Source organism: Somniosus microcephalus, chromosome 23 (assembly GCF_052327205.1).
Source record: "Somniosus microcephalus isolate GS21.2 chromosome 23, FLI_Smic_1.0, whole genome shotgun sequence".
Taxonomy (NCBI): domain Eukaryota; kingdom Metazoa; phylum Chordata; class Chondrichthyes; order Squaliformes; family Somniosidae; genus Somniosus; species Somniosus microcephalus.
In genome coordinates this window covers 37,610,586-37,637,810 of record NC_141009.1, presented here as the reverse complement: position 1 = coordinate 37,637,810, position 27,225 = coordinate 37,610,586, and the positions used below count along the sequence as shown (strand labels likewise).

The 27,225-nt window shown below is 44.7% G+C and overlaps 1 protein-coding gene across 1 annotated transcript in view; it reads right to left on the bottom strand.

Annotated features, from left to right (window-relative positions):
• The window catches only part of LOC147101826 (uncharacterized), a 320,645-nt gene that overhangs the window by 39,589 nt on the left and 253,831 nt on the right, over nt 1-27,225 (bottom strand). Inside the window, exons 7-11 of the mRNA XM_085965804.1 lie at nt 25,220-25,255; nt 14,033-14,152; nt 12,144-12,182; nt 11,272-11,325; nt 6,031-6,084 (exon numbers count right to left, since the gene is read on the bottom strand). Coding sequence (XP_085821930.1) covers nt 6,031-6,084; nt 11,272-11,325; nt 12,144-12,182; nt 14,033-14,152; nt 25,220-25,255 — 303 coding nt within the window. The remainder of the gene's footprint in view (nt 1-6,030; nt 6,085-11,271; nt 11,326-12,143; nt 12,183-14,032; nt 14,153-25,219; nt 25,256-27,225) is intronic.

The following is a 27,225-nucleotide window of genomic DNA, read 5'->3' as shown; positions in this document are numbered from 1 at the left end:
GTAGGAGGTTTAGAAGGGATTGGAGGAGAATTTTTTTCACCCAGAGGGTGGTGGGGGTCTGGAACTCGCTGACTGAAAGGGTGGTAGAGGCAGAGACCCACATCACATTTAAGAAGTACTTGGATATGCACCTGAAGTGCCGTAACCTACAGGGCTACGGACTAAGTGCTGGAGGGTGGGATTAGGGTGGATCGCTCCTTGTTGGCCAGCACGGACAAGATGGGCCTCATGGTCTCCTTCTGTGCTGTAAATTTCTATGATTCTACACTCAAAGCTTCCCCATGCTTTAGTGATATTAACTGTCTTGAATGAGGTCCTTTTCTATGTTAATAATGAACAATAAATGCTCTCATTACAGATCTTGACAAATATTATTTTGCCTTTGAGCTATTCTTAACGTTTTGCTTCAGAATTTTGACCAGAAATGCCTCAGCAGACACTTAACCAGTGGTGTGAAAAGTATTAAGTCTGCTCTGCTTTTTCTCAGAGCCTGTTAACTGCTGCACAGGGCTTGCTAATGTGTTCTGTGGCAGATCTGTGGATTTGAGTCTGGTTACAAAGCTCAATGACACAAGGGTTTGGCACTTAAAAAATGATATTCTACAGTAATTTTATACCAGGTGGCTTTTATATTACTGGCAAGTTGTTTTGCTACTTTACTGGCAGATTTTAATTCAGAACACTGAAAGGATTTTCTCAGCGTGTAAATAAAATGTTGTCAAATTAACTTCATTGCTTCAAGATATTAAATTATTCAAAGTTATTTTAAAAATTGAGGGAAAATTGTCTTTTCAAGAAGGTAGAGATGCCATTTCCAAAATTTGTTTCTTTGCAATAAATAGGATTTCCACAATCAAGAGAAACTAAAATACAATACAGCCAAAGAAATTCTGTAAAGGTTATGGGGGAGGTTATGGGGGTTGGGGGAGGGGTGGGCAGGTAACAGAGCTGCAAATAGCACAGTGCCAAATCACTCTCTTCAAAATTGGGTCCCCAGGGTTTTCATTCCATTCCAGTAAAATGATAAGAGGGTAAACACCTGATAAATCTATCAGCGCTTTAAGTAGTTCCACGCATTTACCATTTGGTGGCAATGTGATGCCAGAAAAATGGATATCATGTGAAGGAGCTAATCTACAGAAAGGCTGTTATTTTGAAATATTAGCCAGATCTTGCCAATCCTCTTGTAAATTATGCATATCCATCCATTTATCAAACACTACATTCAGTGACTAAGGTTCAAAAGGATGCATTGAACCTCTGCAGTTAAACTGCAGGCTTGAAAAGTAAATCTTCAGCCTTCTGCTGGTAGCATACAGACTGGGAGGCCCCAGCATTGGTTCCCAGTCTTGTCGAGTTATCCGATCTCAGCTGGGTGGCGGTAGGAAGAATGCAGTTGGCCTCAATAACCCTGCACGAGGGAGAGCAAAACTAATCAACTGTGGTACTAATTGCTATGCAGGGATTCCTGTTGGAACAAGCACATAAGTGGACATGGAGTGAGGACAGGATTAGCCTCTTCATGGAACAGCCTGCTGACACTCACCATCCAGGCTCACATAGAGCGGGTGAGGTACTGGATGGGTGTCAGTCAATGTGAAACTATAACCCTGTGTGAGTCAGAGACTTCAGGAGAGGAGGCAAGAAAATGGAATGGGGATTTTTAAAAAAAAAAGTAAATCCTTGAAGGTTTTTAATTTTAATCCTTTTGCAAAATACAGGCAGAATTTTAGCAATTAAAAAAATTTGTTGTTAACCAAATTAAAATAAATGGATTAACAACTGCATTAAAATAGGGTATTGAAGTGAGAGTGGAACCGGTAAAAATTGTGCAGAGTGGATTCACCTCAGAAACAAGTTATTATCCAGAGATCACTTCTATTTTAATGTTTTTTCTTGATATTTTTGTTTACAGGGTTGCTCTGTGGAGTTCATTTTATGCTGACAGCAGTTATTGTATGAAATCGGGATGCGAGAAGCTCCTGGAAACAGCCTGCTCCATCTCACTGATGTGAGTGGAACCAGTCTACGTAGGCAGCCATCTTAGAAAGTCGGAGCCTCGTTTTCTCAAACTGCAGAATTCTTGCACTGCTTTAGACTCCCGTTACACTTGGGACTTGGCGTTGCACCTAATTTGCTACGAAATGAAATCCAACACGAATGTTTTCCCCTGAGTAATATTCATTATAAGATACTGAGATTTTAGCAGCAGATTTCACCTTGAGGAGTGATGGGATTTGCGTCCTCATGCTGTGCTTCAGCTTCCGACTGAAGCAGAATTCAAGGGTAAAGTGTGAGCAATACAAGTGCATACAACATGCATTGCTGCAAAAGACTCCCCCACTGTGTAAACTCACCTTTAGAATAGATTACTTGGGGAAGAAAATGTTAACAGTCCAGTTTCTTTAGTATTTCCAAAATATCAGAAACAAATTGTTTTGCAACTGTGGTGGGTCTACAGCTTTGAAGCGGAGCTTTAGCATGTACTAGCCCTGACTTCAGCTCTTTAAATGGTGGGCTGGGACCAATGAATAATGGGCACGTACTATGATGACTGATGGGGTGGTGCAAGTAAAGTGAATAATGTTCAAACATCCGTCCAACTCCTGATTGTATTTGCATATTTTCCCTTGGACACTAATGCACAGGTGATGTGTGACAACAGAACCCCTTTCAGCATGCCCATCCGTCATCCAACGAGATTTGTTTGCTGCCTTATCAGCTCAGGCTTTTATTTCTGTCTGTCCAAGGCCGGAGCTATAGCGCACTTGGTGCAAAGTCCTTCCGGGGGGGTGGTTGGGGGGGGGGGGGGGGGGGGTGGGGGGGGGCAGGGGTCTGAGTTTTAGATGCAGTCAATAATCTCCCGAGTTATACTGCCACTTTTGCGCTGATGCACACCTAAAACTGCTTCGCATAGATGTAGTAGCGGCAGTGTAAATGGAAAAATATTGCTATCGGCCTTGTAATATTTATGTGACGAAGTAGTACTTCCTCAGTACTGTGCTGCAATGTTAGCTGGAACCCACAACCTTCTGACTAAAGTGGCAAAAAAGGAGAGGTTTTCATGGAGCTCTGTTTTCCATTGGTACTTCACTCAAGAGGTTATTATTCACGTGAGCCCAGACAGTGCGTGTCAGCAAACTACTTGACTGCAAGATGCCTCACCAAATCAGCACAATTCTGCCCTCGTTCAACTTCTACAAATGTGCACACTTGTAGCAGGGATTGCTGGAAAGTAATCAGGAGTGGGATCCTTGGCCAGTTTCCCCTTCTCTAATCCAGAGATAAGAACGCCAATTAATCGCCTCCTATCACTGCCTTAGCTGAGATCAACTGACTCAACACAAACTATAGGACTTTCTTGGTCTGTATGGCCCAGCCATTCACTGGTCCAGTGGTAAAGCCCTTAATCATTTTTAAATACAGTTTCTCAAAGAGCAATGACTAAAAGGATATCACGTTGAATTTTAGTTCCAAATTATAACAGAAAACAATATATTGGAAACTACATATAGATTGGGCTAACCAAATTAGTAACAATACTGTGGAGGAGGAATTCCTAGAGTGTATACGGGATGGTTTCCTGGACCAATATGTTAAGGAACCAACTAGAGATCAGGCCATCTTAGACTGGGTATTATGTAATGAGGAAGGATTAATTAGCAATCTTGTTGTGCAAGGCCCCTTGGAGGCGGAGCGATCATAATATGATCGAATTCTTCATTAAGATGGAGAGTGAAGTATTTGACTCAGAGACTAGGGTCCTGAATTTAAATAAAGGAAACTACGATGGTATGAGGCGCGAGTTGGGTAGGATGGATTGGGGAATGTTACTTAAAGGGTTGACGCTGGATAGGCAATGGCAAACATTTAAAGATTGCATGGATGTACTACAGAATTTGTTGATCCCTGTTTGGCATAAAAATAAAACAAAAAAGGTGACTCAACCGTGGCTAACAAAGGAAATTAGGGATAGCATAAGATCCAAGGAGAGGACATATAAATTGGCTAAAAAAGCAGCAAACCTGAGGATTGGGAGCAGTTTAGGATTCAGCAAAGGAGGACAAAGGGATTAATTAAGAGGGGGGGGAAATAGAGTACGAGAGTAAGCTTTCAGGGAACATAAAAACTGACTGTAAAAGCTTTTATAGATATGTGAAGAGAAAAAGATTGGTGAAGTCAAGCGTAGGTCTCTTGCAGTCAGAATCAGGGGAATTTATAATGGGGAACAAAGAAATAGCAGACCAATTAAATACATACTTTGGTTCTGTCTTCACAAAGGAGGACACAAATAACCTCCCTGAGATGTCGGAGAACATAGGGTCTAATGAGAGGGAGGAACTGAATGAAATCAGTATTTGTAGGGAAATGGTTTTAGGGAAATTGACGGGATTGAAGGCCGATAAATCCCCAGGGCCTGATAATCTACATCCTAGGGTACTTAAGGAAGTGGCCCTAGAAATATTAGATGCATTGCTGGTCATCTTCCAAAATTCTATAGATTCTGGAACAGTTCCCATGGATTGGAGGGTAGCTAATGTTACCCCACTATTCAAAAAAGGTGGTAGAGAGAAAACGGGGAATTATAGACCGGTAAGCCTGACATCGGTAGTGGGGGGAATGCTAGAGTCCATTATAAAAGATGTAATAGCAGAGCACTTGGAAAATAGTGACAGGATCGGACAAAGTCAACATGGATTTACAAAAGGTAAGTCGTGCTTGACTAATCTACTGGAATTTTTTGAGGATGTAACTGGTAGAATAGATAAGGGAGAACCAGTGGATGTGGTGTATTTGGACATTAAAAAGGCTTTCGATAAGGTCCCGCATAAGAGATTAGATTGTAAAGTTAAAGCACATGGGATTGGGGGCAAGGTACTGATTTGGATAGAGAACTGGCTGGCAGACAGGAAGCAAAGAGGTGGAATAAACGGCTCTTTTTCCGAGTGGCAGGCAGTGACTAGTGGGGTACCGCAGGGATTGGTGCTAGGACCCCAGCTATTCACAATATATATTAATGATCTAGATGAGGAAACTAGATGTAATATCTCCAAGTTTGCAGACGACACAAAGCTGGGTGGGCGTGTGCGCTGTGAGGAGGATGCCGAGAAACTCCAGTATGATCTGGACAGGTTGGGTGATTGGGCAGATGCATGGCAGATGCAGTATAATGTGGATAAATGCGAGGTTATCCACTTTGGTGGCAAAAACAGGAAGGCAGATTATTATCTGAACGGCAATAGATTGGGAGAAGGGGAAGTGCAACGAGACCTGGGTGTCTTTGTGCACCAGTCGCTGAAGGTAAGCATGCAGGTGCAGCAGGCGGTTAAGAAGGCAAATGGTATGTTGGCCTTCGTAGTGAGAGGATTCGAGTACAGGAGCAAGGATGTCTTGCTGGAGTTGTATCGGGCCTTGGTGAGACCACACCTTGAGTATTGTGTGCAGTTTTGGTCGCCTATCTGAGGAAGGATGTTCTTGCCCTGGAGGGAGTGCAGCGAAGATTCACCAGACTGATACCTGGGATGGCAGGAATGACGTATGAGGAGAGATTGGGTCGATTGGGATTATACTCGCTGGAGTTTAGAAGAATGAGAGGGGATCTCATTGAAACTTATAAAATTCTAACAGGACTAAACAGACTAGATGCAGGAAGGATGTTCCCAATGGCGGGGAGTCCAGAACCAGGGGTCACAGTCTAAAGATAAGGGGTATGCCACTTAGGACAGATATGAGGAGGAATTTCTTCACCCAGAGAGTGGTGAACCTGTGGAATTCTCTACCACAGAAGGCAGTTGAGGCCAATTCATTAAATATATTCAAGAAGGAGTTAGATATATTTCTTAAGGCTAAAGGGATCAAGGGATATGGGGAGAAGGCAGGAACAGGGTACTGAGTTTGGATGATCAGCCATGATCTCATTGAATGGTGGAGCAGGCTCGAGGGGCCGAATGGCCTACTCCTGCTCCTATCTTCTATGTTTTTATGTTTTGAGCAACTGAATAGGCATCAAGTTGATATGGTTACACTTACCATGTCCCCTTGCCAGCCTGGTGTACCCGGATATCCTGACACTCCAGGGAGACCCTGCAAAAATTCATCAACATAAGTCATTAAAGATTCACGTCACAGCTTGAACCACTTAATGAAGCAAAGGGCATAACAAAACATTACTTCAAGGCAGATTCAAATTTTCTTTTCACCGTAAAGATACAAGAGAGAGTAATAGATAACTAGAAGTGATTGAGAAGGTTAAGTAGACATCAGAGTCACGATTTTAACCCACAAAGAGTTCAGCACGAGTCATGGTCCATTTTAACTCCCAGGCCCTATTGAAACGTGCCTGCACTGTTTCCCCGCCCGAAGGTGGTGGGGAATGATGTCAGGGCTAGTGGGTGTGAGCGCTAAATCAGGTGGGAGGCCGCACTGCTGGGGACCCAAGGGGCGGCAGGTCAGGGCCTGTTGTGGCCGAAGAAGGAGGGGGCAGCCCAGGGGAGAGGAGGCCCAAGATTTCCTTGTTGGGTCAGGAGGAGCACTGGGCCACAAGGAAGCTTAGGGAAATGTTTTAAAGGAAACACAACTGACCTGTGCCTCTTCTGGCCTAATGCTGGCTGGTTTTGTGCCGAAAGGGCCTCCCGGTCTTGGCAGTTAAAATGACGGCGCGGCACCAATGACTTCAACTGCAACTTTCCCATTTTAATTAGGCCCCCGTCTGCCTGGGGTAGGCGACCTCAATACGGCAGTTAAAATGGCGTGGGGCGGGAACGCGTGAGCCCCCCACTGTGCCATTTTAACTACCCACCTGCCCTGTTTATGCCAGTCGTGCTGGGCTAAAATTGAAGCTCATAAGTCATCATATGAACCTGATGATCTTACCACTCTTGTGCCACTCCCAGGTATACACACACACACACACACACACACACAGTTAGGAGCAATGCTGTTCTTTTATCTTGTTGTTGGTAGTTGACATTTTGATGACATCCATGTTGTAGGATTAAAAATTGTGATCACAGCAATTTTAGTCAACCATAATCTGCAGATGATCATCAGGAAATAAAATGGTCAGTTTGTATATAATCCAAGAAGAAATATGGGAAGTACAAGCTCCCTCACTAACTTCTAATAGTAGGGTTTTACATTGCTGCTCACTAGCCAAACCAAAATATCACTTTCCCAAGACTGTCTACTCTATTTTTAACTCGCTAACTGCAGGAAAATGTGAAGTTCACCTCCCAATCTGATAAGCACAATATATTATAGTCATTACATCTTTGCAGATATAATGTAGAAATCCAGTTTCAAAATGCTAAAGGTAAAAATGTGAATAATGGCATCCCAAAACTTTAAGTTTGTCGGCAATCATCAATAGAACCAAGCTGTTGTTTCCAAATACAGCTACATTCAGGACACCATCTGTAATTGCTGCCATTTCAAAAGTTGCTTCGCTTGCTCTTGGCAAGGAATTGTTATTCATTGAAACCACTTTGTAGTTGAAATGCCACACCATGCTTAGATTTTAGTGCTGAAGCCAAAACCCACAGTCACGTTTTACATTATGTGCCACGACATAAAACTCTTCTTGCCCTGTATGAAATTGGCTTTGAGTTTTCACATAGCACTCCCACATCTGAGGAACAAAGGGCGAGAGTGCTATATGCTGGGTAATACAAAGTGTAATGATGCATGTAATCAGGGCAGCACTGCTGGCAGTGATTAGGGTGGACTTGGACTCTTCATGCTGGGATCCAGTTCCACTGAAGCAGAAGCTCAACATTTGTGCTGGGTTCCCAACAGGATAGGTGTTACCCTGGCTTTATCTGGGTGGGACTGCAATCTTTACACTAGGGTCATGCTGGCTCCTATCCAGTGGTGTACTGGCAATTTTAGAAGTGGGTACAGCATGAACAAGATTTATTTTCTGAGGGTGTCTGGAGACATGTCGCCCAGATAATTTTGATTTGGATACTTTACTTCCTGCACTTTAAAGACTTTTAATATAGGCAGAAATATTTAATGCTATACATATGTTACCATAAGATATTGAAAAGTATACTATACAATTCAAACACACAAAACAGCTTCCCCTGACGACTCAGAGCTTTTTTCCAGTGAGAAGCTGAACAATACACACTGGAAAGACCAGCAGCCCATCAGCCCACAGCCAGCGAGCCAGGCCACAGTGAGACCACTAATTTGCAGCCGGCTTACCAACCAGAAAGCCAGCAGCTAACCAAAACCAGCCAGCCACCACCATTGACCAGCCAACCATCCTGAAGCTAATCACCAGCAACCAACTACCAGAAGCCATCCATTGACATCTAGCAGCCAGCAACCCCCACCAGCAACCAGTCACAAGGAGCCATTCAAACCAGAACCACCCAGGCTTCCACCAGAAGCCAACCAGCCATCCTGCCCAGAGCCAGTCAACCACCAAACCTGCCAGCACCTGCAGAACTTTGTGAGCAAGAGCAGTGGTATCATCAGGAGCAGAAGGGCTAGTAGGACTAGTGTAGGAATAGGTAACATGACAGAATTAGAACTGGAATGCCAACACGAGAGGATTCGACAGTAACAGTGGAACCAGAAACAGGACAGGCAAGCAGCAGAGCCAGCAGAAGAGCTAATGGCAGAATCAGGAGATGGAGAGTCAGGCGCAGAAGTTGAGGCAACATCAGGAGGACAGGCAGCAACAGGATCAGAAAAGAGCCAATAGGGGCAAGAGATGCACCAGCAGAATCTTCAGCTAGTGAGTCAGCAGGAGAGAGGTGGTTGAGATAATTGGAAGTGGGAGAGGTGTGCAAGGTACAACTAACTTTTAGTGTCGGAAGCAGGAGTGGGAGACTTTAACTGAGAACTTTGCAGTCAAAGAAGACTGCACACCTTGCACACCTCTCCCACTATTCATTATTCTCCCACTCTGAACAGTTCTCTAGTTTCAGATTCTGCTGCTACTTCTCCTTCTGCAACAGGGGAGAAATTTCATCAGGTAGGTGATTGAGGTAAGTTTGTGCTGGCATTCACAGCAGCCAGAAAAGGTGCATCGGCTTGCCTCCAAAAATTGAAACTAGCTATCTGTCTTTCACCCCCAATTACACCCTCGACTCTGATCTGGGCAGTCCTGCAATGTTTGTGCCAGGGTCATGCCAGCTCTAATCTGGGCCAAACTGCACTACTGATACCAAACGGCGGTAGGAATTGGGCTGTCCCCTACAATCCTCCAAAGGCTGAGCTTCCAATCTCATCCAGACCATCCAGGGGTAATGCACTGAGTGGCGAAGTGTTGCTTTCCCTGGAGACAGGCAGAAATAAAAACATTTGGGAGAATAAAAATCAGATGCAGTCAACCTCTTCCATTTTCATTCCTAGTGACTGATTAAAGAATTCCATCAACAGAGGCCTGGAAATAGGTGGTTTCCCTCTGAGGTAGAGAGCACTGTTTGGTATGGAGGATGAGAACAGTACAAATCAAAACTTTAGTCATAATTTGTTGGTAATTTGGCAGTGTTGTTATAAGGACCCATAATATACAATGCTGGGGATAGTGCTCTGAAGCTCAGTGTAGATTAAAAATGTGTTTATCATTGATGTGGTTGAAATGCTGAAACATTTCTATCCTCTTCCACAGCCTGTCCACACCCTCATATCTCGAAACAGAAAGAAAGAAAAGACTTGCATTTATATAGCGCCTTTCACAACACGTTCCAAAGCACTTTACAGCCAATGAAGTACTTTTTGAAGTGTAGTCACTGTTGTAATGTAGGAAACGCGGCCGCCAATTTGCGCACAGCAAGCTCCCACAAATAGCAATGTGATAATGACCAGATAATCTGCTGTTGTTTTGTTGATTGAGGGATAAATATTGGCCAAGACACCGGGGATAACCCCCCTGCTCTGAAACAGCCCTGATCATGTGGTGCTGTAAACGGTCTCCTTTGCTGCCAACTTCTTTGCTGAGTAAAAAAGATTTTTAAAAAATAGAAGTACAGCAGTAACATGAGGCAAGCAATGGATTTAGAACAGGTAAACCTGTTAGCTTATAGAAAACATAGTTACCAGTAGCAAATATTGATTTACAGGGAATATTGCAGACCTGTTCTGCTTTTGACACCACTATCGGCTTTAGAGTGGTTTGAGCTGGTGGTATCAGGTTATTCTGCCTCCTCTGTACTACTGTTTGGTCCGTGCGTTCTCACAGATGGACATAAAGCAATGATCCCCGGAGTCCAAATGCGTGTTCATTTTTAAAAAAATGTTAGCCAAGAGCCAACCCACGCAGCACAAAGTTGAAGTGTTGAAATACCATCAAGGTGGTCTGCACATGTTAGCCAGAATTCAAGACCCCATCAAACTGACAACTTCACTTTCTAGTTAATATACATCAGTGTCCTCGATACATATTCTGTTGAAGATCGCACTGAGGCGGCGTATTTGTTTTCAACCGACCTGACAGGACTAGACAAAGTGCCAAGTGCGTCTTTCCTCACCCAATTATTTTTGGGGGAATTTTGTGCTCATCCAAGTGAGGGAATTGAGTGCTTTCCGTTTTCAAGCTTCCAGCATCGAGTGCTTCCAGCTCAGGAACAAAACCGCTTCACATTGAAGCTACTACTGAAGTATAAATATACCCTGAATCTTAAACTCTGCTTCAATGCTTTCGCTCTTCATTTTCTGTAAGTGTCACAACTTGAACAGATTGCATTGTTCCTGTACTGATCTGGCAGCTGCACCATTATCCCAGTAGCATTTGTGTTACAACAACAGCAAATGCTGGAAACACTCAGCAGGTCAGGCAGCATCGAGGAGAGAGAAACCGAGTCAACGTTTCGAGTCGGGGACTCTTCGCCAGAACTGAAAAAGGTTAGAAAAGAGCGATTTTTAAGCAGGGGCAGGGAGGAGGGAAGGAAAGAACAAAGAGCAGGTCTGTGATTAGGAAGGCAGGAGAGATTGACTGACAAAAGGGATGATGGTGCAAGGCAAAAGGAGAGGTAATGAGACAAGTTAAGAAACAAAAGAAGACTCTAGATGAGGTGTGAATGATGATGGCTGCATCATCAACAGCTACCCTGTGAGAAAACAAGAGAAAAAAAGAAAAAAAAGAAATACAGGGGCCGAGGTTATAGTCTGAAATTGTTGAACTCGATCTTAAGTCCAGAAGGCTGTAAAGTGCCTAATAGAAAGAGGAGGTGCTGTTCCTCGAGCTTATGTTGAGATTTTATGTTATATTCTTTAGAGATTTTTTTTCTGCTGCTTCCGTTTTTGGTTTCTACTTACAGGAAGACCTGGCTTTCCTGGTAGTCCAGCAGGCCCCGGAATTCCACGCTGTGTCTAAAAATGGCACAAAACAGATACATCATCGGCAAATCAAAAGCTAAAGTAGCACAAATTATACAAAGCTTAAAGGGCTATTTTTCCATTAATTCTTATATCATCTCATGTGTGGCCTTTTAGTTACTAATATTGAATAAGAATGCTTCAATATTTGGGTGGAATAAACACAGATTCGATTTGCTCTGAATTAGTCCTATGGAAAGAGTGGTTGCTTCCCCCTATGAACTATGACATTGCCCTTAACAACAGAAGTTCCAAGTTATCTTGATTTGGTTAAAGTTCATTATTGACTTGTGTAGGAGGTTTTGCACATTTTAAGAACATCTGGGTTGTGAGCTGATAGAACATGATAATGCTCCAATGTGCTGTCCCAAAATAGACAGGTGTCAGCTTGTGGTGGTAATTCCGTGTGTTGGTAAATTCCTGAACCTGACGGTGTTGTCAGGGGAGAAGGGGTACCACGTGAAGGCCAGGTGTTTCCCCTCAGGCAATGAGAGAAAAATTGGAGGGCAAGTCATGCCAGGCCAATCTTGCTGAGAGCTACTCATTGACTCGAGAGGCCAGAGAGCAAGTTAACTGTCCTCCTAAAAAGGTCATGGAGTGATGCATGGCTTGAAATGGCCTAGAGAGGGAAAGAGAATATAAATTTTAAAAACTGGTGGATAAGTACATCAATAGAAACCCGGTTTTGCTACTAAGATGGCTGCCTTTGGGTACCGGCACCTAACATCTGTTTTTATAAGAAAAATATTAAACGATAACAGATATAATAGGGCACTAATGGACATATATAGTATGAAAGGTTTTATACTTACAGGCCAGCCTGCTTGCAATATATGATAGAATGGTGTTTGCTGTAGAAGTATAGAAGGAAATTATTAAATTAAATCTTCAATTGGGTTTTCTGTCTTTTAAACAGTGCAAAATAATTTTGTATATGGATGAGTAAGAGTGCTTACTTTTTCAAAATCAGGAAATTTATTGCAATTCATCTTAAACCAATTGAGATATTAAGACAACCTTAAGATGCTACTCTTTATAGTCTCCTGCAAGGTAATCGGTTCGTACCATTATAGAGAAAATCTTACACATGAATAGGACAGGGAACTTTGAGATTAAACCACTCACAAAATCAAGAATATGGGATTCTTACTTTCCTCCCCCATCCTTGAACTCCACAGCAGACATGTGGTGACAACAAATAAAACCATAATTTGGACACAAACTCTTCACATTTCTGTTTGCATTTGCTTTTCCTGTGCTTCACTCACATTGTGACTGAAAGGAGATATGTTCAGGTTTTATTTTAAAAGAAAGAAAATGTAAACTATTTTTCTCCCAGTAATAGATTACCTGCTGCAACTGGAAGAAAGAAGTTTTAAAGCATATAGGAAAGTAATGCATTCCCAAAATTGGCAACAAGGGAATAGTTGAATAAAATTGAGCAAAATTCCTTCCCATTTAGATTTTAAAAAGCAATGCTCATTTTTATTGTACATGCCAAAATATTGGAAATTGCGCTAAGGAAATTGTCAAAAAACAAAATTTATGTAGGCTGAAATTTCCAAACTTCCCACTTGGTTCTTTTGATGATGGTCTTAACTTTATTCCCTCTAGTTACCAACTCATCAATCGGTACAAATAGTTCATCCCAATTCACTCATATTGCTGAAGTCTCCATTAGTAACCAGAAATTGGGAACCCACCAGAAGGTATAACTAGAACAATTCTGCTCCCTGCTTCTGTTTCGCAAATACCTACTTGACTGAACTCTGGAACAGAGCAGTGAATAGGAAATATTCGTGATCAATGAGTATCTTATGTGAGAGACCCTGCTTTTAATTAGGTTATATTTTTATGCAATAAATGAATGTGGTAAAGGAAAATAGACAGACATAAATAGAATTAAAAGCAAGCCTCTCGTGAATGGTTGTGATTTTCATTTTGTGGTTACCATGGCATAAAACTCCATATGTACATATAAAGTAAATTGGTTGTTCCTTAATTTAGGACCTATAATTTTCTTCTGGGCCAGTGCAATGAACATTTCAATGCTTTTAATAAAATGATTTGTGCAAACATACTGTTGCCTATTTATTCCTAACAAATGTAGACAGATAAATGCTTGAAAATTAGTGTGTGGCATTTGAGGCCATGTACAGATCATTGATTAAAATGAATAAGGTTAAAGGAAGAATGAGAAATTCATTGTCTTTTTAAATTCATTTGGAGGGTGTTACCATGAATAAAAAATACTCATATCCCATTTAGGATTGTATCGGTGGGTGGGGAGTTTGAAGAGAAGAGAGAAAGGAAAAGGGGACTGCCCTGCAATTAGCACAGATTCTCCCAACAGGGTCCTGTGACAGTCATGAGATACTGCAGTCTTCTGCAGCTCATTTGACTGCCTTTAGGGATGCAGAGAGGAATTTCCCAAAGTTTTTCCTGAACTGGCCATAGTTTTTTTTTTGCCTCTCCCAGGAGATTGCACGGCTAGACCTTGAGCCGATGATGTGCATGGTTACATAAGAAATAGGAGCAGGAATAGGCCACTTGGCCCCTCGAGCCTGCTCCACCATTCAATAAGATCATGGCTGATCGTGGTTGTGTCATGTCTGGATGGAATGGGCTTGCTGGACTTTTCCCACCCTTCTTTTTATAGGTTTATAATGAAGTACTGCGAAGTATTACAGAAATGACTTACAGTGAAGGCCAACCAGTCTTCATTTGAATTTCTCCACAGATAAATTGTTGGCAGGCCAGGAGGACCAGGAAGACCAGGGGCACCTGTTTGGCCAGTCCGTCCCATGACACTTGGATAACCCTGAAATCAACAGCAACATCCAGAAATTGTATTTTTACGGCAACACAGTTCACAGCATCTAGAACGAGGGGTTTGACCTTTCAGAACAATAACTATTAAATCATTTTAAACCATCACATTTCATATGGAAACCATCGACATTTTGATAAATAGTTTTAATGTTCAACAGGATATTTTCAGACTTAAATCAGTAGGAAAGTAATGAATAAATCAGCCTTAAAATGACAATGAAGTTAAACAATATTCTAGACAATAAATAACATTAAAATTAAAATAAAACTCACAATGTTATTTCCATTTAAAAGCTGGCCCCACTATGTCTTTTCTTCAGGTTTATCATTTATTAAGTATCAGCAATGGGCAAGCCCAAAAGCTACCATACTAAAACCTTAAACTAGCATGCCTGAGTTTGAATTTCACTTTGGAGTGACATTCACTCTTAAGTTTATTAAGCTGGGCTGGTTAATCAGTCTCGATTACCTCTAGATAGGTGGGGGATGGACAAAGGAAGGGAAGGTAGTCTTTGTCACATCATAGATCTGTGCCTCCTGCCAAGTCAATCAGGTCAGGAGACCTTGCAGGTATCTGTGAGCAGGATCATAGTGCCTATCTGACTGTAGGAGATAGTGGGGCGCGGGGGAAGAAAGAGAAAAAGTACTTGTGCGTTTAATGCAAACACCATTTGAGAAAGCTGCCCTTATTCTTTCTCTCACTTTCCCCAATACCTGTTGTTTGGCTTTAAATATAATTTCATCATGGGAGGGGACGCGAAGATTTCCACTGTTCACAACTTGCCGTGAAATTGTAAATGTGGGTATAAAGGGAACATTGATGATTTTGCTACAAATAGTAAACAGAAGAACACTTCCCCCTTTCAGTTCTCTGAACCTATAGATTGAGGGTATCTGAAACACTGTACAACCGGACGGTGCTAGCAAGTATATCAACGTACCTCAGATCATTATTCAATTTAATGCTATTGTGCTAAACAGGTTCACAGCTTGGCAACTGAAAATCCTAGCTTGGATTTCGCATTTGCGACACTGTTCTCCACAGTTCACTTTAGATTAGTGAAAGCATGCAGTCCTTGTCCTTAATAACAACAGAAAATGCTGGAAAAACTCAGCAGGCCAGGCAACATCCGTGGAGAGAAATATGAGTCAATGTTTCGGGTGAACCCTTTGTCAAGTCCTTGTCCTGTTTAATCTTTCTATGTTGTAATGAAGCAAAAAGCACGCTGCAAAGGAACAGCAGTAAACTTTAAATGAAACCTTGTGATGTCGGCTATTTGAATAAATACACCAAGCTAAATCCCTTTTCTTTGCTGTTTCATACATTCATAGCCAATTATGCTGCATGTTCTTTAAATCTGCCAATATTTTCTGTGGTCCTAGTGGTGAACGATGAGAGGGGGCTACAGCTGAGTGAAGACCACACCAAGAGCCAAAGCTCAGATGGTGGTCTATGTATGGGAAGACATGAAAGGAAGGGTGAGATAGCCAGAGTGGGAGTTAGCAGAGAGGAGAATGCGATGGAAAAATCCTGTGGCATTAATGGTTATGGTGAATGACTAAGCTGACACTTGTTGTCTGTGCTCTGATTTTTAAAAGCCTCTTTCCAGCCCTCATAGAGATCAAAAAAAGATTTCCAACACCAAGGTACTAAGTGTCCTTCTGAATAAACAGATGTGGCTAATAAATTATCCATTGTTTGGTTCTGAGAGAATTTTCTATTTGCATTGCAATTACCGGTCATCTGCCGACCCATCCTTCTTCTTCTTCTTCTTAGGCAGTCCCTCGGAACCGAGGATGACTTGCTTCCACATCAAAAATGAGTTCTCAGGTGACTGATGAGTCCAATGCGGGACCTACAGTCTCTGTCACAGGTGGGGCAGATGGTGGTTGAAGGGGCGGGTGGGTGGGGTGCTTGGGTTGACGTGCGCTCCTTGCGCTGCCTGCGCTTGGCTTCCGCTTGCTCCCGGCGAAGAGTCTCGAGGTGTTCGGCGCCTTCCTGGATGCTTCTCCTCCACTTTGTGCGGTCTTGGGCCAGGGATTCCCAGGTGTCGGTGGGGATGTTACACTTTTTCAAGGAGGCTTTGAGGGTGTCCTTGAAGCGTTTCCTCTGCCCACCTGGGGCTCTCTTGCCATGCCGGAGCTCCGAGTAGAGCGCTTGTTTTGGGAGTCTCGTATCGGGCATGCAGACAATGTGACCCGTCCATCGGAGCTGATTGAGCGTGGTCAGAGCTTCGATGCTGGGGATGTTGGCCTGAGCAAGAACACTGACGTTGGTGCGCCTATCCTGCCAATGGATTTGCAGGATCTTGCAGAGGCAGCGTTGGTGGTACCTCTCCAGTGCTTTGAGGTGCCTGCTGTACATGGTCCATGTCTCTGAGGCATACAGCAGGGCAGGTATCACAACTCAGCAGGGAGCTGCTTTGAGCTTCTGCTTAAAAAAAACCCCACGCATCTGAACATAGCTTGTGTTCAAGTCCTTTCTGTGAAACAGTACCCAATGAATCCTGAACTGTGACAGTCTGAGACTGCTGGTTCTTCAGGGCACCAAGTCCCCAATTTTAAAGACTCTTCAGTTGCGGTATTAAAGGCTGGAATCTGCCAAGGAAGGACCTAGCTTTTTGGCACAGAGGGAAGGAGGCCCACAAAGGTCATGATCCAGACCTAGTCGTCTTCTTATCGTGTCCACAGACAGTCTATACATAGCCCAGCCAGAACTGGACACATTTTTGCGCCTTGTTGTTGAATTTGGCAAGATCTGCAACAGTGCAGGGTTCCTCTAACGATGGGCATTGCAGGAGATGTTGCATAGTCTGTGCCTCAGTTCCACATTCACAAGTTGTCGGGCTGGTTGAATATCCCCATTTGCTTAGTGACACCTTTGAGCAACCTACACCGGTCCTAAGTCTGTTAAGGCACTTCCAGGTTGCCCAGTTGCAATTAGCTCCTGGGGGAAGGCTTTCATCAAGTAAAATTTCCATCGCTGGAGGTTGTTCAAGACTGGCGAGCCGGTCTTTCCACAAGGCAATGCGGGCTTCAGATGAGGTTGATTGTAATGGAACAACACTGTTCATGAAGTTCTTTCTTGACTTTAGGCGGCTGGGTGTAGGTGTATGACAATGCAGAGGGTGTCTCTCATCTGATGTTTGACGGAGTCGCTCTTTCTTGCTGGCTACCATTCTTCTTATAACAGGGGGAGCAATACCCGCCAGGATATATAGGCTGACCTAGTGAAAGGGTGCGACAACCCCTGCAGAACTACCAAATTCTGGAAGAAGTTCAATGACTTCACCCAGTTAATCAAGTCACAGCAAGTAGTCACAGCTTAAACCAGTGCAATGTTAGAAGCATGTTTCACATCTCCACAAACCTTGCTCTCCCTGTCTTGAACACTATGTAATATTTCCCTAGAATAACCACAAGGGACGATAAAAGCTTTCACCCCCTTTCTTCCCCTCCAAGTAGTCCTTCACTCATAGCCTAACATGTTAGGAGACAGTGAAAGATTCATGCTGGTTTCCTGAACCTATTCTCACCAGCATTAAAGAATGCTTTTGCACACCTTGGTTGCATTCTGTAAGGTGGTAAGCAGAGTGCCTTCACACATAAGAACATAAGAAACAGGAGCAGGAGCAGGCCATTCGGCCCCTCGAGCCTGCTCCACCATTCAATAAGGTCATGGCTGATCTGATCTTGGCCTCAACTCCACTTTCCTGCCTGTTCCCCATAACCCTCGACTCCCTTGTAGATGAAATATCTGTCTATCTCAGCCTTGAATATATTCACTGACTCAGCCTCCGTAATTCTCTGGGGTAGAGAATTCCAAAGATTCACGACTCTCAGAGAAGAAATTCCTCCTCATCTCCATCTTAAATGGGCGACCCCTTATCCTGAAACTATGCCCCCAAGTTCTAGATTCCCCCACGAGGGGAAACATCCTCTCAGCATCTACCCTGTCGAGCCCCCTCAGAATCTTGTATGTTTCAATAAGATCACCTCTTATTCTTCTAAACTCCAATGAGTATAGGCCCAACCTGCTCAACCTTTCCTCATAAGACAACCCCTTCATCTCAGGAATCAACCGAGTGAACCAACACGCTCCACTTTCTTCGTAAAGGAGGGAACAGTCCACAGTCAGTCAAAAGAGAACAAAGTGCCACCTCAGTGCCTCAAAGTGTCTGCTGAAAAGCATCAACCAGCCATTTCTGAAGTTTCTGCCACTGAGGTGACATCAAGGATAAGTAGAGGAAATCAGAATTAAAAGGGCACAAATTGGTAGGGAAAGCAAAGTGGTGGGAAAAAAAAGTCAGAAGACATACAGATTTCTTCTCATTTAAATATTTTTTACCACTAATGGGACATGGGTGGAATGATTTGTGGCAAGTGTAGCAGTGTAGGAACTGGGGTTCCTTGCCGAAGAATTGAGATCGACTCAGAAAATCAAAAACAATAAAATTTAATGAACAAACGAAGCTGTACAGGAAACTGTAGGATACAATGCAAATCGGTCTGGTCTGCTTGAAAGCCTCTCTGGAAACTGCTAGAAGGTTCCGAGCTCAACTGCGAGCAGGTTCCGAGCTCAACTGCTAGCAGGTTCCGAGCTCTACTGCTAGCAGGTTCCGAGCTCTACTGCTAGAAGGCTCCGAGCTCTACTGCTAGAAGGTTCCGAGCTCTGACGTCATGACGTCATCACGTTCTTCCCGCCGTTGAGAGATCACGTGACGGACGGCATGACGTCATCACGCGGAGTACAGGAAAGAAGCCCTAGTACAGTTAACAGATACATTAAAGGTGCAGCCCCCAGCTGTACTACATTGCTGTAAAAAGAATTATATACAATTGTCCGTAATCCTCTGGTGGTTCCGCCACATGCGCCCCCCGCAGAATTGCTTTTAACAGAGAAGGTAAGGCGAGAAGGGGGTCTGACGAGTCTGTCCGACCGACTGCGATACCCCGGCAGCTGGAACGGAGCGCTAGAAGACGAACTGGCTGTTGGCTGTGGTTGGGATGACGCCGCAGGTGGAGGAGAAGAGGAGGCCGGCTGTGGTCGACCCGGTGAGGCGGGCACTGGCGACTCGGCGGATGACTGTGGCTGTACTGGACCAGCAGTCAATGGTGAACAACCACGACGAGGCGGCTGAGCGGTGACGACTGGTTCGCTCAGATCCAGATGCGCCGGTTTCAACCGGTCGATGGAGATGTGGTCAGGCTTACCGCCAACGTTGACTGTGAAGGACTTGTCACCTGACGAGATGACGCGGAACGGACCTGTGTAAGGCGGTTTGAGTGGGTTTTTGCGAGCATCCTGCCGAATGAACACGTATTCTGCGCTCTTAAGATCCACCGGGACATGGGAGCGCTGCAGGTCATGATGCGATGTAGGCACTGGGATGAAATTCCTAGCCGCTTCCTGGTGGCTGACGAGCTGCTGAGCTGGGGACCAGGGTTCCGTGTGAGGAGGAAGAAAATCGCCAGGCACTCAGTGGTTGGCCGTAAACCAGCTCTGCTGAAGAAGAATACAGGTCGTCCTTAGGCGCCGTGCGAAGACCTAGCAGCACCCAAGGGAGCCTGTCCACCCAACTAGGCCCACGGAGACTAGCACGCAGTGCGGCTTTAAGGGACCTGTGGAATCTTTCACACAGACCGTTCGCCTGTGGATGGTAGGCGGTGGTACGATGAAGCTTGGTGCCCAAACCTTGAGCTACGGCATTCCAAAGCTCAGAGGTAAATTGAGGCCCCCGGTCGGAGGAGATGTCAGTCGGTACCCCGAACCGAGCTACCCACGACGAGATGAAAGCTCTGGAGACGTCTGCCGCTGTGGTGGCAACCAAAGGAATTGCCTCTGGCCACCTGGTGGTGCGGTCTACCACGGTGAGGAGGTGAGTGTACCCGCGAGAGGAAGGGAGAGGACCAACCAGGTCCACGTGCACATGGTCGAATCGACGCTCCGGAACCGGAAAAGTGGCGACTGGGGCCTTAACATGGCGCTGTATCTTGGACTTCTGGCAACTCACGCTGGTATTGGTCCAGTCACGGACGTCGAGATGCATGCCCTTCCAGACGAATTTCTTTGCCATGAGTCGTTGTGACGCTCTCATGCCAGGGTGTGACAACCCGTGGATAGTGTCGAAAATTCTCCTGCACCATTCGACTGGAACGATTGGACGTGGGACGCCCATCGAGATGTCACACAGGAGTGTGGTCCCTGTGGCCTGGAAACTGACATCAGCCACTTGTAAGCTGGAAGGTGCAGTCCGGTATGCTTGCACTTCAGGGTCTGCCATCTGTTCTTTTGCCAAACTAACATAGTCGACTCCCAGGTGTACTGCGTGGAGCTGGGCGCGGGAAAGACAATCCGCCACCAGGTTGTCTTTGCCCGAGACATGTTGTATGTCGGTTGTAAATTCAGATATGTACGTAAGATGACGTTGTTACCATGCCGACCATGGTTCCGCTGTCTTGGCCATCGCAAAAGTAAGTGGCTTGTGGTCAACAAAAGCCGTGAATGGGCGTCCTTCCAGTAGGAAGCGAAAATGGCGGATGGCCAGAAACAATGCCAACAACTCCCTATCAAAAGTACTATACTTGCGTTCGTTCTTCCGCAATTGGCGGCTGAAGAAAGCCAGTGGTTGCCATGTGCCGTCGACCCACTGCTCCTGTACTGCCCCGATGGCATAATCAGATGCATCGGTGGTAAGGGCAATGGTTGCGCCCGGAAGGGGATGTGCCAACATGGTCGCAGCAGCCAAAGCGTTCTTAGTGTCGAGGAAAGCCTGGTCCATCTGGGGTGTCCAATCGATCGGGTCTTTGCCCGATTTACCTCTGAGGGCCTCGTACAAAGGTTGCATCAACAATGCCGCCTTGGGGACGAACCGATGATAAAAATTGACCATTCCCAGAAATTTCTGGAGGGCCCTGACGGTCTGAGGAAGAGGGAACGAGGTGACTACTTCCACCTTCTTGGCCAGCGGGACGGCGCCTTCTGAGGTGATTCTGTGTCCCAGAAAATCAATGCTGTGCAACCCAAACTGGCACTTGGCCAGGTTGATAATAAGGCCATGTTGGCCGAGACGAGAAAAAAGGGTACGCAAGTGCGTAATGTGTTCTTTCGTGCTGTTGCTGGCAATAAGGATGTCATCTAGGAAGACGAAGATGAACGGCAGATCGCGCAACATGGAATACATGAGATGTTGGAAGGCTTGTGCTGCATTCTTCAGCCCAAACGGCATACGAAGGAACTCAAAGAGCCCGAAAGGTGTGATGACGGCAGTTTTGGGGACGTTCTGAGGATGCATGGGCGCTTGATGATAGCCTCGGACGAGGTCTACTTTGGAAAAGATGGAATTCCCTGCCAGATGGGCCGAAAAATCCTGAATGTGAGGGATTGGGTACCGATCCAGTGTGGTAGCCTCATTCAGGCATCTGTAGTCGCGCATGGTCGCCATCCGCCGCCCGGCTTAGGAACAATGTGTAATGGCGAGGACCAAGGATTATTCGAACGTCGAATAATACCCAGGCGTTCCATTGTATGGAACTCCGCTTTGGCGGCCGCGAGTTTACCAGGTTCCAGCCTTTGAGCTCTCGCATAAACGGGGGATCCTGTCGTGGTAATGTGGTGCGCCACACCGTGCCTCGCGACTGAAGAAGAAAATGTGGGCCTGGTGAGCTCAGGGAACTCACTGAGAAGACGAGAGAACTCATTTGGAGATGGGACTGCACAGGCAACTGACCAAGACATCGCGGTGCTTCGGTGGCAGGAGACCGAGTGAAAAGTGGAGGCACTGATTAGCCGGCAGTGTCGGACGTCGACGAGAAACCCGTTTGCGCAGAAGAATTCTGCCCCCAGGATGGCCTGTGAGACTTTCGCCGTGATGAAATCCCAAACAAAACGTTGGCTGCCAAAACTCAACTGGACCCTACGCTTTCCGAATGTGCGAATGGCTGCACCATTGGCTGCCTCGAGGGGGGGACCTTGACCGCCGGATTGAAGATCTAGCTTCGACGCTGGTAGGATACTGCACTGGGAGCCAGTATCAGAGAGAAAATGTCGCCCTGACAGGGAGTCTGTAATGTATAGGAGTTTCCCTGCGGACCCGACGGCTGTCGCAACTCCGGCGCGTCCCTTAGGCCTTATTGATCTTCTCAGAAACCGCTGGTTTGAGGTAGGTTTTTTTTTTGGTGAGAAACTGCAGGGCGGACGGCAATTTCTGGCCTTCACGCCGAAACGAGCGTGGTATGCACACCAGCCTGCAGGAGGAGGAGTCGGATTCGCTCTTGTGGGGGATGGGTGCCTCGTGGCTGCACAAGATTGTTGTGAGACGGTGAATAATTTATCCGCTTCCGCAGCGAGTTCAGCACAATCCGTGATCGCGGAATTGGTCAAGGCCGTCTGTACTGGCTCTGGTAGTTGACAGAGAAACAGCTCGCGGAACAGAAAACATTGCGATTCCGAGCCCAAAAGCGTGAGCATTTGGCTCATGAGCTCTGAGGGTTTTGAGTCCCCGAGGCCGGGCATGGAGATAAGTCTGCGAGTGTGCTCCGACTTGGACAGACCGAAAATCTGCAGTAAACGTGCTTTTAAAGCTTCGTACTTGCCATCGTTCGGTGGACTCTCGAGGAGGCCGACGACCCGCGAGGCCGTGGCGCTGTCGAGGGCGGAGACCACGTAATAATAATGGGTCGAATCCGCTGCTACTCCCCGGATTGCAAATTGGGCTTCCGCCTGGAAAAACCACGCGGCTGGTTGTTGCTTCCAAAATTGCGGCAGTTTGAGGGTGACGGCGTTTGTGTCCATGATGTAACTTCAACGAAAATTGTTCGAAGAAATCGGGGTCACCAATGTAGGAACTGGGGTTCCTAGCCGAAGAATTGAGATTGACTCAGAAAATCTAAAACAATAAAATTTAATGAACAAACGAAGCTGTACAGGAAATTGTAGGATACAATGCAAATAGGTCTGGTCTGCTTGAAAGCCTCTCTGGAAACTGCTAGAAGGTTCCGAGCTCAACTGCTAGCAGGTTCCGAGCTCTACTGCTAGAAGGTTCCGAGCTCTGACGTCATCATGTTCTTCCCGCCATTGAGAGATCACGTGACGGACGGCATGACGTCATCACGCGGAGTACAGGAAAGAAGCCCTAGTACAGTTAACAGATACATTAAAGGTGCAGCCCCCAGCTGTACTACATTGCTGTAAAAGGAATTATATACAATTGTCCGTAATCCTCTGGTGGTTCCGCCACAGCAACATGTTTTCTAATGTGAGCCGTGGCAGTTGCGGAGGAGAGCTACAAAACTTACAAAGTATTTACAGCACAGAAACAGACCATTCGGACCAACAGGTCCATGTCAGTGTTTATGCTCCACACAAGCCTCCTACCACCCTTCTTCATCTAACCCCACCAACATATCCTTCTATTCCTTTCTCCCTCATGCACTTATTTAGCTTCCCTTGAAATGCCTCTATGCTATTCACCTCAACCACTTCATGTGGTAGCAAGTTCTACATCCTAACCACTCTGGGTAAAGAAGTTTCTCTTGAATTCCCTACTGGATTTATTACTGACTATCTTATATTTATGGGCCCTAGTTCTGGTCTCGTCCACAAGTGGGAAACATCTTCTCTACATCTACCCTATCATAATCTTGAAGACCTCTATCAGGTCACCCCTCAGTCTTCCCTTTTCTAGTGAAAAGAGTCCAGCCTGTTCAATCTTTCCTGATAGGTGTGTATATATAGCCATGTCAGCATATAATTGCCAAAAGGAATAAGAGATGGCAAGAACAACTTGGATTTATATAGCACCTTTAACGTAGTAACATATCCCTTCATAGGAGCGTTATCAAACAAAATTTGACACTGAGCCATGTAAGGAGATATTAGGGCAGATGAAAGAGGTAGGTTTTAAGGAGTGTCTTAAAGGAGGGAAGAGAGGTAGAGAGGAAGAGAGGTTTAGGGAGGGAATTCCAGAGTTTAAGTTCCCGGCGGCTGAAGGCACGGCCGCCAATGATGGAGCGATTAAAATCGGGGATGCGCAAGAGGCCAGACTTGGAGGAGCGCAGATATCTCCGAGAGCTGGAGGAGGTTACATATAGGGAAGGGCAAGGCCATGGAGGGATTTGAAAACAAAGATGAGAATTTTTAAACTGAAGTGTTGCTCAACCGGGAGCCAATGTAGGTCAGCGAGCACTGGGGAGATGGGTGAATGGGACTTGGTGCGAGTTAGGATATGGGCAGCAGAGTTTTGGATGAGCTTAAGTTTATGGAGGATGGAAGATGGGAGTCTGACCAGGAGAGCATTGGAATAGTCAAGTCTAGCGGTAAGCAAGGAAGCGGGGCCTTGGCTGCCACCATCACCCTGCTGCCCTTTCTTCACCTTCCTCTTCCTTCTCCGGTATATCAACCTGGAGTCTTTTTCGAAGAGTAGAACTGCAGCATGTGACAAACAGATTATGAGCGAGTGAAACTCTTTCCTGTTTAAAAAGGTGAAGGTATTTTTAAATGGGGCTGGAACCATTACATGGTAGCAGTCAACTGCAACTTGCTCCAGTTTGTGTTGCTGAGTGTTTGGGAAGAGCTTCCAACATCAAGATTCCCTCTGCATCAATTGGGGGAAAAAAATCAAGTTATCCAATAATGTAGGAGACTTTTAGCCTTATTTTAATGCCTTCACATCCTTTCTGAGGACTCACCATTTCATGGATCAAGATCAACTGCATCAGTGGGAGGATCCATGGACAAATGTGTATCCTTTTTAGCTTTGGATCCCAAAGTGTTTGGGAATTTTAGTTCTAGCTAAGTACAACACATAACCTATAGGAAACGTTACTTTTGTTTCACAACATGGGAAAGCGAAGTAATGTGAAATGGGCAAGATTAATTTACAAAACAACTCACTCTTCCAGTTGAATATATCCATTTTAAACATTTAAGTTGCCTATTTTAGATCCAACACAAATCAGCATGCAATATCCAAATAGACACACAAACTATTTTCTCTGAAGATAACCAATATTAGGAACTCCTTTAGATTGATTTTTTTTTAGGGATGCAACTTACTTTATCTCCTTTAGGTCCTGGTGGTCCAGGGTCACCCTGATGTTGAAAGAAAAAAGAATGGATGTGAAACACGATAAATAGCAACTCCTTAAAATTAATTCTTAATATAACCAAAGTCTTCAGATGATACCAAAACATAAGATGATGAGAGGGTTGTCATATGAGGAGAGATTGTGTAGAATGGGCCTATACTCTATGGAGTTCAGAAGAATAAGTGCTGATCTCATTGAAACATAACATTCTGAGGGGGATTGACAGGGTAGATGCTGAGAGGTTGTTTCCCTTGGCTGGAGAGTCTAGAACTAGTGGGCATAGTCTCAGGATACGGGGTCAGCCATTTAGAACTGAGATGAGGAGAAATGTCTTCACTCAGAGGGTTGTGAATCTTTGGAATTGTCTACCCCAGAGGGGTGTGGATGCTCAGTCGTTGAGTATATTCAAGTCAGAGATTGATTTTTGGGATATGGGGATCGGGCAGGAAAGTAGAGTTGAGGTCAAAGCTAAGCCATGATCTGATTGAATTGCGGAGCAGGCTCGAAGGGCTGTATGGCCTACTCCTGCTCCTATTTCTTATGTTCTTAAGTTTGAGTGGTTTATAATTGTCATCTCAACCCCAAGATTACATTATTGCCTTGAAGCCACACTAAAGCATCTATTATTTTTCGTAACGTATTGTCCACATTATATAGAGGGTCTCATTTCAGGGCAGCCGTCAATGTGGATCCCAATTGTCAGAACATTCCACTTTGTTGCTATTTGATGACATTCATGGCGATTAACAATCCTGATGCTGTTACTACAAATCTCCCTAAAAATAATTGGGGCAATTCTGGATCTTAGATACTTCGACAGTTCTCACAATTTGCATCATCTTTGGGCTTGGAGTTACTCTAGATTTTTTTTAATTGATTTATTGATGCATTTCTGAATATTTGCAGAGTCATGAAAAATTCAGATAAAGGAAAAAATTAATCCAACAGGTTTATTTTTCTGCAGTCTGCATTATATTCAGGGTTGTGCATAGCAAGGGTTCTATTTATATTGCTAAAGCATGTGTTACTATTGTGTTATCTCCACACTTAAAAATCATGAACCTGTAATTCAATATCAAGTGTTTACAACCCTATTGAGAAGTTACAGCAAAAAGAAAACATCTTCCAGATTCACCATTAGTAACAACAAAGAATATCAGGATTGATTAAGTTATTTTCTTGCAATCTTCATCTCCATTGTCCCTCTCCTCATACTTCTCATGGGAACCACTCACTATTAGCTTGATGGATGAGGCATTTTGGGCCATGAACTAATTTACCACTGATAGATATTATGCTTATGATGAGACACACTAAGTATTCTCTTCTTCTGTGATAGTAACAGCCTAACATCAGCAGTAGGGAAACATTTTGAGGCCATAATATGAGATAAAATTAATATCCACTGAGAAAGACATGGGCTGGTTAAAGGTAGTCAGCACAGACTTGTAAAAGACAAGTCACTAATCAGTAATTCAATGTTGTGTTTTTTGAAGAAGTAACTATGCATATTGATAAAGGACCTGCTATGGATGTGTACATGGATTTTAACAAGGCTTTTGATAAGATACTTCATAGGAGGTTTGTTGATAAAATGAATGAGCATGGTATTAAAGGGAATGCGTCAGCTGTGGCTCAGTGGGTAGCACCCTTGCATCTGAGTCAGAAGGTTGTGGGTTCAAGTCCCACTCCAGAGACTTGAGCACATAAAAAAGCTAGGCTGACACTCCAGTGCAGTGCTGAGGGAGCGCTGCACTGTCGGAGGTGCCATCTTTCGGATGAGACGTTAAACTGAGGCCCCGTCTGCTCTCTCTGTGTGGATGTAAAAGAGCCCATGGCACTATTTCGAAGAAGAGCAGGGGAGTTATCCCCAGTGTTCTGGCCAATATTTATCCCTCAACCAACATAACAAAAACAGATTATCTGGTCATTAGCACATTGCTGTTTGTGGGACCTTGCTGTGTGCAAATTGGC